Source organism: Podarcis raffonei, chromosome 10 (genome assembly GCF_027172205.1).
Source record: "Podarcis raffonei isolate rPodRaf1 chromosome 10, rPodRaf1.pri, whole genome shotgun sequence".
NCBI lineage: Eukaryota > Metazoa > Chordata > Lepidosauria > Squamata > Lacertidae > Podarcis > Podarcis raffonei.
In genome coordinates, this window is record NC_070611.1 from 44706246 (window position 1) to 44719712 (window position 13467).

Below are 13467 nucleotides of genomic sequence, written 5' to 3' on the forward strand. Positions count from 1 at the left end.
GTGCCAAATATCATACTGTTTCTAGAGACAGGAACAGCACTGAGAATTTGGAGTTCACAAACTGCATTAAACTGATCCTGGGAGGTTGCAAGTGAGTTATAAGACCAAATTTCCACCTGCTCTTCTACCAGTCTCAACGGAAATTCAGTGAAAAAGTAAAAACACTTCAGTGGCGTTGTTGTGCAGAGATTGCTTAAGAGGTAACACGGTTGCGGAAGATCTTCAGAGGTCTATTTCATCTTCTTAAAACAGCTGCATCATAAAAAATTCATGTGCAAGTATTTTCCCATATTCACGTTTTTATTCGTGACGATTAGTATCTGGCAAAGAGCTGCTTTCCATAATCACCTCCTTATACACGAGTTACTAAGATCTGAACCGACCCCCAAATGTATACGACTTTCTCATTACAGTAGTTGCGAAAGGAAAGAGAGATGTTCTTATGTCAGAAATGGTCATGCGTGGTTGTATCCTCTCGGAAGTTGCTGCGGACATTGCGCTTGCTCCGTGCTTCTGGGCCGTTTAAAATTCCAGCCGTGGGCGTGGCGGACGAGCTGAATCGCGGAGGGAAGAGAAGATGCCTGGGTAGCAACCCACGTTCATTCAAAGCAAAGTTCGACTCCTGGCCCTTTAAGAATCTTACGGTAGAGCAGCGTGCATATTTCCAAGGCAACTATGGGCGGGGTTCCAGCGTCTTCAACGTGCGATCGCGGTGACGTCTTGAAAACCTGAGCAATAACAACAGTGACGTGCAGCGGCGCGTCCGTGGCGGTCCCGCTTTTGCGCATGCGTGCCCTAGTGGCCTGCTTCTATTTACGTGGGGGGGCTCCAAGATGGCGGCGGTGTTAGCAGCGAGGAGAGACTAGTGAGGAAGGGGGGGGGAGGTACCCTGACCCGGTTAAGGGGAGGGAACGGGCGGAGGAGGAGCCGGAGTTGTGGGTGGTGAGGGAGGGTCACCGAACAGGTGGGAAGGGGGGGTGGGGGGGTTAGATGATGGCGGAGCCGCGCCGGGTGCCGTTAATTAGTCTGTCACCCGTGAGGCGACGAGAAGGCGAGACTCCGGTGCTCGAGCGAGAGCCTGGAGGGGGTCGCGAGGCGGAGCAGCCATTGGTGTGTGAGGCCCTGAAACTGCCAGAACAGCCGCAGCAACACCACCACCACCTCCACCACGATAGTGGCCGAGCAGAGCCTCCACCGCAGCCCTTCGAGTCCTGCTCCCGACTGGAGTTACAGTCGGCGGTGTTACCGCGCGAGGTCAGCCGGCCTGAGCAGACGCCGAAGCCGCTGCTGCCACCTCAGCGTGAGCCTCCAAGGCCAGAGCCGCCGCCGCCTCCGTCGAACCAGCCGTTGCAGCTCGAGAGCAACCGGCAAGAGTCGCCGCCGTCGCCCCCGCGTCAGACGGTTCGCCTGGAGTTGGTGCTGAAGGACCCCACCGAGGAGAGCTGTGTGGAGTTCAGCTATCCCGAGCTGCTGTTGTGTGGCGAGCCCCGGGTACGGGACCTGCTAACCAAATTCCTCCCTCTCCATCTTGACTCCTATTTATTACTCTTGTCCTTAGCTTGAGCGCTGTGTGAACGAAACGAATGATGGGGAAATGAAAGCGCTTGCTCGGAAGAGCATATGAGGATATAAGAGCTTAAACGCTGCTAGGGTTGCCCTGTCAAATGATAGTGACCATGTAGGAACAAGCTTTTTTTGCTGTGTGACCCTTTGATCCAAATCAAGAGTCCAAAGAAATCCATCAGTTGGCATATTGACCTGTGTGAGGCTCAAATATACTTATATTGCCGGGGCAGCTCCCAGGGTGCACGCATTTTATTTAATTTGTCTTCAGTTAATTCTTTTAGAAACATTCTTCACCTGCATTACATAAATTATCTGTTCTATTATCTGGTGTTTGTGAGCATTTCACCATGGGACTTATGCAGAGTGTTCATTCAACCTTGCCACCTTTGTGGTGCCAGGGCACAGTCATAGAATCGTAGAGTTGGAAGGGATTCTGAGGGTCATCTAGTTCAACCCCCTGCTATGCAGGAATCTTTTGCCCAATGTAGGGCTTGAACCCATGAACCTGAAGAGTAAGAGTCTCAGACTGTAACAACTGAGCTATAAGAAGCTGCCCTACATGAACCTAGCTGCATGGCTCTGCCAGGGTACCATAGTCTGTGTAGGAAGAGTGGCGATCATGTACAAAACTGAACCCAGTATAGGTTCTTGTACTTCAAACTGTACCCAGGTCAGGAAGTTCCCTTGTTACAAGCCCATAGAATGGCTTAAATTTGTGAGAGTAGCCTAATTTGTTAAAACTAGTTGTAAACAGCTAAAGTGGCTAAGGAGAAAGGAAGTCAGTATATATTAAGGCTAATTACTTGGTTGTAACTATTAAATATCTTGGTAACAAGTTATAACATTTTAAAACACCTTGCTTTAGACTTCAGAGTCTGGTGTTGCTTACTCTTACAATTCTGTAGGAGGCTGATAGCATTGAGGGTTAGTGTACTTGTTCTTGCAAGAAAGGGTGACAGCGAATTTTCAGCGTTGCATAAAAAATTGAATTACAGTCACATTTGACTGTTATGAAATAGACCAGTATATGAAGATATTCTGACTCTGTTGCTTTGCAATTTAGAGAAACTTGTCTAAGGAAAATATTTCAGAATAGCTAGTGGAAATATTAATTGTAAAGTTCCAGCTAAAATTGGCAGGGCTACTAGGCTGAATTACCTACATGAGTTCCATAAAATTATCTAATTACTTTTCTCTGGAGTTCTCAAAGTGTTGATGCTAGATAAAACACTGTCATGACCAGTCCATTGGAAGGAATGGTGGCATTTCTTCTTCCTAAACAGAGACTAATTACAGTTAATCACTGTTTGTACTGCTGGTAATTTGTCTATAAGAAGCTATTGTGTGTCTATACTGGTTATACTGCTGGTAATTTGTCCATACGAAGCTGAGCTGTTCTCTGCATTTGGTTTGGTGTCCAGTTCAGATTTGGGTTCTTTAAATGGCTCATTATGGTTCCTTCTCTAAGACTTAAAGTGGAATATTTTAACTGCCACTTAATAGCATTTTGGAGACTGTGAATGTTGAGTTCTACAAGCGGTGTTGTAGCCTTATCTACAGAAATGCAGGGTTTGTGCAGTTCTGAGAAATGGATAAAAGCTGTGGATAATTCACAATCCTTATTACACTGAGGAACATCTAATAGCTAGTTGAGACATTTCTTTGGGCCACATTTTCTTCACTCACAGGAAGGTCTACCTATGTGAGTGATGTAATACATAATCCCGGATTTATGGATTGGTCTTGAGTGCAAATTAACTAACAGTGCACAGTGTTAAGATCTTGGGTTCTGTTGTGTTGGCTGCATGAATCTTTCTAGGAGTGAAGAAAATGGATCCTAATTCAAGATTAAATTGTGTTTAGGATGTGTTGCTAAATACAGTGGTGCCCCGCAAGACGAATGCCTCGCTAAACGAAAAACCCGCAAGACGAAAGGGTTTTCCGATTTTTAGCGGCTTCGCAAGACGAATTTCCCTATGGGCTTGCTTCGCAAGACTCCTGCAGGGCTCCCCAAGCTGCAGATGTCTGCCCCGCGCGAGGAGCGCTCTGTTTAAGAGCGCCCCTCGTGTGGGGCAGCAGGCTGCTATCCGCAGCTTGGAGAGCCCTGCAGGGCTCCCCAAGCTGCGAATGTCTGCCCCGCGCGAGGGGCGTTCTGAAGCAGAGCGCCCCTCACGCGGGGCAGCAGGCTGCTATCCGCAGCTTGGAGAGCCCTGCAGGGAACTCCTGCAGGGCTCCCCAAGCTGCAGATGTCTGCCCCGCGCAAGGGGCGCTCTGCTTCAGAGCGCCCCTCGCGCCGGGCAGCAGGCTGCTATCCGCAGCCTAGGCAGCCCTGCGGGAACTCTTCTGAAGGCTGGCGGCGGGAGAAGGGCTTTTCTTCCCACCGCCAGCCTTCAGAAGGCTGTTCTGAAGGCTGGCGGTGGGGAGAAAAGTCCTTCTCCCCCCGCCAGCCTTCAGAAGAGGTCCGGGGACAGACTGTCCCGGACCTGGTCTGAAGGCGGTCTCCATAGGAACGCATTAATTGATTTTCAATGCATTCCTATGGGAAACCGTGCTTCGCAAGACGAAAAACTCGCAAGAAGAAAAAACTTGCGGAACGAATTAATTTCGTCTTGCGAGGCACCACTGTATCTGAGCTGTAGTACCTTCAGCTCACTAGTAGACCACTGAGAATGTTCACACAGGTGGCTGCTATCAAGATTAGCCTATGTTTGTATTCCATCACTAGAAAGAATTTGATACTTTTTGTGTTCTCTTTTACAATCTGGTCCTCTTTATACGGATCCTAAGGGTGGCATTGTGCAGTTTTACCAAGTGTACCCCTCTTAACGTTATGGAATATAATCTTATGTGGTCTGAAGAGTAATTTCATGTCCATTTGCCCTTTGCTTTTCTGCTTTTTCACTTGCTTAGTCTTTCACTTGTTTAGTCTTCTTTGTAGGCCCGCATACTTGGAGTATTGCAAATTATCATTGAGTGTTTTGTTTAAAAAAATACGTCTGTAATCTGAAATCTTCTCATACAAAGCACATTAAATTGAAACGCCCAGGCAGTGTATAACATATTTTTACCTCAGTGCTTTGCCCAAAAGCTGACTGAAGGTTGTGATTTTATTTTTTAAAAGAGATAATATAAAATGGTGCAGACAATTGTTGTTTGTGGAGGCAGATGCAGGAATGCCCATGAATGATTTTACAGACCACATGTGGGATCACTGGCCATATGCGAACAGCAGAGCTTTGCCCATTGTGAAACAATATTGAATATGTGGAGAGGTTAATGAAATAAACAATTCATTTGTAATTCAGCTAGTTTTATTTCCTTTAAGTACAGCCTTATATTCCTAAACATTGTTGAATTTTGTGCAGCTGGATCCACCTATTCTTTTCCACAGTAGTGGGAAGGCAAAGCAAGAGAACACTTGTGGAATTGTGAAATGCCCTACGTAGTATTTAATTGTTTATCACTGGACCATTATGTGCTACGTTAGGTCATGTTAGGAGCGTGTCATGTAGCAAACTATAGGGATTTGGTCACTTATCTGCTAAACCATACAAGTGCCATATGTCTGAAAGCACAGCCTTAAGAACACAAGATGACCCTGTCTGGATCAAACCAAAGGCCTACCAAGTCCAACATTTTGTTCCTGCAGCGGCCAATTAGATGCCTATGGGAAGCACACAAGCAGGACATGACTGCAACAGCCCTCTTCACTCATTTCCCCCAGCAACTGGCATTCAGAGGCATGCTGCCTCTGCGGCTGGAGGTAATAGATAGTCATCATAACAATTAAGCATTGATAGCTGTATCCAATTTGAATGTGTCTAATCCCCTTTTAAAGTCATCCAAGCTAGAGGCCATCAGTGCATCTATAAGTAAAGGTAAAGGTACCCCTGCCCGTATGGGCCAGTCTTGACAGACTCTGGGGTTGTGCGCCCATCTCACTCAAGAGGCCGGGGGCCAGCGCTGTCCAGAGACACTTCCAGGTCACGTGGCCAGGGTGACAAAGCTGCATCTGGCGGGCCAGCGCAGCACACGGAAACACCGTTTACCTTCCCGCCAGTAAGCGGTCCCTATTTATCTACTTGCACCCGGGGGTGCTTTCGAACTGCTAGGTTGGCAGGCGCTGGGACCGAGCAACGGGAGCGCACCCCGCCGCGGGGATTCGAACCGCCGACCTTTCGATCGGCAAGTCATAGGCGCTGAGGCTTTTACCCACAGCGCCACCTGCGTCTATCAGTGCATCTATACTGATGGGGAATTCTATAGTTAAATTGTGTGCTATGCTTCCTTTTGTCTCTTCTGACTCTCACACCATTCAGCTTCATTAGATGATCCTGGGTAGTTGCATTTTATGAGAGGGACAAAAACCTCTCCCTGTCTGCTTTCTTGTATACATAAGCTTGTATACCCATACCCGCCGGGTTTTTCTAAGCTACCAAGCCCCTTTTTGTATCTTTTCTTTAAAGTAGGATTGCTCTAGCCCCTTGATTGCCTTTTTTCTGCGTCTTTTCCAACTCTACAATATTCTTTTTGAGGTGTGACCAGAGCAGCACACGATATTCCAAAGGTGGTTGCACCATAAAATTATGAAAGGGTTTTGATGATATTGGCAGTTTTATTTTCATTCCCTTTCCTAATGATTCCCAACATGAAATTTACCTTAAAAATAAAAAAAAATCAGTGTGAATACCTAGCCCACAATCCATTTAGTTGAGTGGTTCCCTTGAATGCATCTAGCCCTGACCATGCTGCAAGGACAGTAAAGTTTATTGACCTTTAATGCTTAAAAATCCATCTGAAATTGATTAGTCTTTTATAGTTGCTTCCTAGATTCTACTGACTATCACAGAGAGCATTTTAGTTTGTAAATAACTTTGACTCACACACTTACAAGACCTTCGCCTGCAGCTGCTTTCTTAGAAATATGATCAAGCATAATAACTTGGGGAATGTAGTTTTCAATCGTTCAACCTGTGATGAAACTGAATAAAACCTACAAACTCTCAGGAACTTGTGAATACAGGGAGTAAAGGGACTTCTCATAGTTTTGTTTTGAAAGCTAACATACTTTCTATCTCTACTTAGAATAATGTAGCCTGAATGAAAAATTTGAGCAAGCTATGACATGAAATAGGGACGCGGGTGGAGTTGTGGTCTAAACCACTGAGCCTAGGACTTCCGGTCGGAATGTTGGCGGTTCGAATCCCCGTGACGGGGTGAGCTCCCTTTGCTAGGTCCCAGCTCCTGCCAACCTAGCAGTTCAAAAGCACGTCAAAGTGCAAGTCGATAAATAGGTACCGCTCCAGCGGGAAGGTAAATGGTGTTTCCGTGAGCTGCTCTGGTTTCACCAGAAGCAGCTTAGTCATGCTGGCCACATGACCTGGAAAAACTGTCTGCGGGCAAACGTCGGCTCCCTCGGCCAGTAAAGCAAGATGAGCGCCGCAACCGCAGAGTCGTTCGCAACTGGACTTAACTGTCAGGGGTCCTTTACCTTTTCTATGACATGAATTCTCTGCAAGCCATCAGTTACCAATATTGATATTTTACATTCAAATGAGAATCCTAAGTATGTATGAGTTGGATGTTGAATGTAGTTGTTGTTGTTAGTCGCTTTATTAAAACAATAATAATTCATAAGTTGACTGCCATCTCACCTGGGAAAAGAGCTTTCAGAAAGCTTTCTTTAAAATGCAAGTTCTAATCATGAGGCCCTTTATCCCAGTTTTGCAATATAACTTATTCTCATTTATAAGAACTTGATTTAAAATTAGCACTTGGGGGAAAACCCAAACCTGTCATCTTTAGAATACTTGTCTCTGTAGCCCAGCTTTTATGATATTGGATCAGAAGTAATTCTCACTGGCTTTTGGTAAACAATGTGTGCCTGGAGTGCTGTGCACAGCCTCCATGGCACTGCTCTGGAGTAAGAGCAGGGACTTGCATTCTTTCTCTGTGTCTCCTGCCAATAGATGCAGTATTTAGAAATAACATTTGGGAAGCCAGCAGGCGTGTTTAAAGTGACTCTGGATAAGTGTGTGTGTTCTGCAGCAGATGCCCAGTTGCATTTGTTGTGGGTACCAGTTGCTTTACACACAGTAGTCAGTAACCAAAGTCTTTTTACCAATGTGGCGTTTCTGTTGAGAAATCTCTTATTTGAATTACAGCCTGCCTTTGTAATGAAATAACAGAAGGTTACAAAAATATTAATACATTAAAGATAAAATACAGAATTAAAACTCACAGCAGTTTTACCACTGCTTCCACCTAAACTTTAAGGGCATGTAATGTGAACCCAACCTACGTATCTCTGCCCTACCATGTGGGTAAACTTTTGCACATGTGGTAAATTGTGTCGTACAGCAAAGGAACACAAATTGCTCTCTGACTGCAGCAGTGCCCTGTCTTTGAATCAATATTTTCATGCTCTGTGTGTGTATTCTTTGAAAACTTGAGTGCACATCTTTCTTTCTTAAAAACTATTTTTTTAATGCTTTATTGGTTGAAAACTTTATAACAGAAATGTGCAATAGATGTTATAGGCAAAATAAGAAATACAAAATAAACAATGATTCATTCTTTAACTAATACTTGCTTTGTACATCCATTTGTGTTTAGATTTGACAAGACCGCCAATTTTCCCCTTGTGTTCCCGAATTAAGTTCCTTAAATACACCCTTAAACTTTACTTTCTCTGTTATTTGATTTACTATAAATTTTATTTTATAAAATTATCCTACTTACACACTGAAGCTCAGTCAAGACCTGCCAACAGATTGATCTTTTGACAGTGTTCTTTTACATATACTCTGTATATATATCCCACTCTCTGATAATTTTTTCTTTCTTAAATACTAAAATGCGACAAAGATAATTCTCAACAACTGGGCTCTCCAAGTGGCACATTACCAACCCCACATATATTATGGGAGGATAGATTACATTGTTGGCACATTATTGTTAGTAGGCAAAGTTCTTTAGATCTCGGTGCTTGGATTGGTTATATATAAAATGAGAGTGCCAGAATCTTACAACAGTATAATTCCTTAGCTCAGTCCTACAGCGAATTGTCACCTTGTCCCTACCAAACACATGTGCAATTTGCAACTGCCCCCACCCAATTTCTTGTCCCTCCAACATCCATGACAATTCTACAAGACATTACTTTTCCAAATGCTTCTTGCTATCTCCCTCTTTCTATCTTATACAAAACCTAGTTCTAATTCTTTTTTAAAACAAAACAAAACACTGGGCATTTCTGGAAATGTTTCCCAAGTAGCCTTGTCAAATGGCTATCAAAACTGCTAGTGCATTTAGATGCTACTTGTAAAGGTACTCATAATTGGGCTGGCTTGCACATAACACTAAGCCATAGTTTAGTGCTATGTGCACTGAGCTCCCCGTTCCTCTCCTTTTCCCACATGGTGGGGTGGGGTGGGGAGTTCAGCATTTACTTCTAGGTATCATGAATCCTGATTCATTGCATGTAAACTGGGGATCCTGCTTTGAAATAAACACTTGAGTTGTAAAGCAAGCCATCTTCAGTGGCTTGTCCAACCTGAATTTGTTTCAACTTTTGTTTCGTTGCCTCTTCAGCCTCTTCAGCCACATATCACTAACCTTTAGAAATGTGCGGAAGAATTACGTAAATTGTTTACGTTTATAAACTGTATAGTTCAAAACAATGGATTATCTTTGTTCGTGAGCAGATAGGTTTGCTGTTTGACCTTTATCTACCTTGGCTTGTAGAACAGTGTATTTTTCATTATTTTAGATGGTTGCTGCTTTCCTGATTCTGAAGGGCTTCAAAACTCTAGAATACATGCTCTTGTTAAATTAGCAGTGACACATTGGTACATTGTTTCTAGAAATATACCTTTTCTGAGGTTTTGTGAGATGGCTTGTAGAAAGTTTCTATGAAATATAATTCTTCAGCCCAATTATTTGAGTTCTTGGTCTTCAAAGGATGGTGAAGCATCACCTTTTGCTGAAACTTGTGCCATGACAACTGCAAAAAGTTTTTATATTGTAGTTCTCTGATAGAAAAAGGATAAAAGTACAAGGCAAATGGATCTTGTAGTGCGTTGGCTACAGATTTGTTATTTTGTAAGAACTATTTTTCCCCCATACTGGAAGCTGGGCTGCTATCAATAGTTTCCTGGTTTGTATGGAATGAGAAACCATGATTATTTAGAGGCATCCTGCTGCCACCCTGAGACCTTATGGTGAAGGGCGAGTAAAAAATCTAATTATTATCATCATGAATAGATTCTGAAAGTAGGCAAAGCTGCCTTAGTTTGTTGAAGGTGAATTCTAACTTTAACCTTTATATGCATGTCAAGCAGACTAGGAAAAGTGACTGATTTACACTGGTTGATTGACTAAGTGAATTTCATAAACAAAATGCTTGAATGTGGGGGGGGAATGACAATGGAGCTTAATGAACAAATAGACAATTAAATTGCTATTTTTCAGATACTTCATCTTACTGTCTTACTGGTATTTCATTGACAATGAAGTAGTCAAGTTATATCAGATGTAATAAAATGTATGGCTTTGCCTTCATTGCTGACAGCACTCCAACTTCTTTGTCATGCTTCTAAATACATATGCTAAGTTGGGAAGGGCAGCTAATTATTCTGATGCCTTGGTCTTAGAGACACATATTTCAAAACAACTCTTAATGATTCCATTAGAATTTACTTTAAATTAGGGGTGGCTTGCTTTTTTTTTTTTCTTTTTCCTTTTGCCTGAGAGCAACATTCACTCTCAGCCAGCTCTCTTGGGGGCCAAATGACAGCAGTGGGTGTTGGGGCCGCACATTTTTTCATGCACACTATTGCATTCACATACTATGCTGATACACTTGCACACACAGAGAGAGAGACAGGGTACACCCACACATTTTACCACCTTTTTGCTTATCAAATAATCAATCTCATAACTGGGGAAGGGCATAATATGTATCCCTGTCAAGGTGCTGGGTTTTGCCAGAGCCTACTTTAATATTTTTCTTTTTGCTGCCACTGCTAAGACTGGTGGGATCTTGGAGGGTCAGAAAGATTTGGTTGGAAGTTGCAAACTGTGGGTAAGGCATCCCTTCTTTAAAGTTTCTAGTACTGGTGTGTTACAGTGTTAAACTGAACTTGTTGCAAAGGCTGCTTCCTCACCAAAGCTGCATTCATAAAATAAACTGTACTGATTCTGTGGCTTCTTTACTCATTTGTATTGTGCATATATGAATTTAAACAATGACTGATTTCTGGGGTTTTCTCCTTAGATAAAATCTTCTTTTTCTGAAGATCCATTTAATGATGAAGAGCGTGAGAGGCATGAAGTGGAAATGCTGGCTAAGAAATTGGAAACAAAATACGTGAGTAAACAGATTTATTATGTTGCTCTAAGTCTGGCTGTTCATATTTTATAGGTGTTCTTACTAAAGCCACTTGGTACATTCTGAAGAATTCAGTTTTCTTAATTTCTCATATAATTTAGTACATGGTGTCACATGTGTTATAAAACTTAGTTAATATTGTTAGATTTTGGCTGCAGTTCTACTTCTTGATGGAAAGAGGCTACACACATGGAACTCCAGTGCCACTGGATACATTACTGTTCTGGGATTACAATGACATGTTGGGCCAGTTGCAATAAACAAAGTCCCCTTTATGCTTACTCCTCCTTGCCCCCAGTGGTTAGACTACCTGCATAGGGAGCAAGATAAAATTGGTGGTTACATATTTCAACAGGGCGTTTTGGAAACTAGAAAGCCTTGGTTTGTTGTGGTTAGACATAGCGGGTTATAGCTCACCCAGCACAGCAGCCATTTGCTTAGTGTGGAGGGCAGCTGAAAGAAAAACAAAACAAAGTCAATTATATTTTTAAATAATAAATTGTATTGAGAGAATGAACTAATTTAATTCTTCATCATTCTGGGTACTTTTTGTAGAAGAAGAAGATATAAATAATATTTGTTATTCAGCATAATCCTACTCATCCATCTCCAGCCACACTACTCTCTATTTAGTCTATCTTAACCTCTAACCTATCATAATCTTTCATAAATGAAATCCTGTCTAGAATGAGATCACTGAATTGTCATTGTTGAGCTGTTAAGCTTGGAATTGTTAACCTGTGACTATAAGAGTTATCTAGTATAAACTTTCATGCCTATATTTTTGTATGAGGATTGTGGATTTTGAGAACTTGAATGCAGCAGCAAGATAAATTATTTTCTGCTATACTGTAAATTGCTTGATTGTGTCAGTACTGAAGTAGCACCAAAAGTTTCCCCTGTCCGATGCCCTATAGTGCCTGTGTCTGCCATATATTAACTTGGTTGGCACCAGTACCTCAGTGGTTTCAAGTTGTAAATATTGTGTTGCAGGGTGGAAAGACCCACAAGCATCGGAAGGACCGTGTTCAGGATCTAATAGACATAGGCTATGGTTATGATGAAACTGATCCTTTCATTGATAATTCAGAGGCTGTGAGTAAAATTTATTTGTTACACTTGTATGCTGCCCTCTTTCAATCATTCCAATCAGTGTTCAGGGGTTTGCCTATGATCACCATTCCAGGCACTAGCAGTTTTGCAAACCTTTTTCACTTTAGAGATGAAATTACATCAAATGCCTTCATGCTATTTTAATCTACTTTGTGGAAAGGGGGATTAGTTCATATATCCGTTCTCACACAGGTTGCATTTAGCAGTCTGGCTTTAGCCTATATCACAACAATTTACAACATCAGTGACTTAGAGCAAGGCCTTTATGCTGGGGTTCTGGCCTTTGGAACTAGGCCCAGAAAAAGCAGTTGGCCAAGTCGGGTGCTGGCCAGGGGCCCCTCATTGCTCTGACGCAACAACACCACCATTCACTGCCCTCCTGGCTGCGCCCGCAGGTGCTTTATAGCAGTACCACTTTTGAATAAGTGCTAAATTTGGTTCCCATCTGTGGTGGCCACCCATCACTTAAAATTACCCAGAATGTAATGCCCTGGCCCATGGATATATGAAAATTATTGAGTTCATAGATCTATAGTCTGGGTAGCACTATAGATCTATGAAAGCTATAGATTTAAGGCTGGGACATTGCATTTTCATTAATTTAAGATAGTGGGATGTCACTATGGATAGGGGCCAAATTTGGCTCCTGTTCAAAAGCACTGCCTCCCATCCATGGCTGAAGCATATATTGGGGTCAGGGGAGGATAGTGAGTGGTGCCGTTGCTGCCCATGGCAAAAAAAGTATGTGACAGCAGCCATTTCTGCTGTCACAAGCAGTTCTGAGTCCTGCCCTCATTGGGGTGGTGTTGGAGTGGCATATTTGGCACTATGCTGAGCATCCTCAAAGTCTGACTCTGGTCCCATTTGGAACAATCTGCCAGTAGATGTCAGGAAGTGTTCTCTGTCTTCATTTTGTAAGCAGACCTTTTTCTTTCAGCTTGTATTCAGCTGCCTTTGTTTGGGAAGCTATGGCTAAGGTTTACTTACATTTTTTGTTGTAATGGTTTTTATTTATTCTGTAGCTCATATAAAAATTATTAAAATAATCAAATTTATCCTTGAGTACCATTGTGTGTTAAAAAGCAGCATATAATGTTTTAAAATAAAATTATCTCCTTCTGGGTTTAGAGAAAAGCTAAAAGGCAAATGGTTTACACTATATTTTATTTGGAAAGAAACCCTATTGTGTTCAATGGGGCTTGCTGCCTAGGAAGTGTGTTTAGGATTGCAAACTTAGTGTGATGTTTCTAGAATATGATGTGAGCGAAATCTTGTTAAATGTAAACATTTACCTGTTAAGCATGGAATTATAGTGAGATGGTTAATTTTTATGATTTACAATATGTGCCAGAAACAATTATGCTACTAATGTTGGTCGCTTGCCAATGTGCCCTGGT

General features: G+C 42.5%; 1 protein-coding gene across 2 annotated transcripts in view; it reads left to right on the top strand.

Annotated features, from left to right (window-relative positions):
- Positions 1–964: 964 nt before the first annotated feature.
- The window catches only part of UBN2 (ubinuclein 2), a 41719-nt gene continuing 29216 nt past the window's right edge, over positions 965–13467 (top strand). Inside the window, exons 1-3 of one of the 2 annotated variants that reach the window (XM_053407232.1) lie at positions 965–1491; positions 10844–10936; positions 11951–12052. In XM_053407232.1, coding sequence (XP_053263207.1) covers positions 991–1491; positions 10844–10936; positions 11951–12052 — 696 coding nt within the window. In that variant the 5' untranslated portion in view covers positions 965–990. The remainder of the gene's footprint in view (positions 1492–10843; positions 10937–11950; positions 12053–13467) is intronic. The other variant, XM_053407231.1, reaches the window with a different exon arrangement.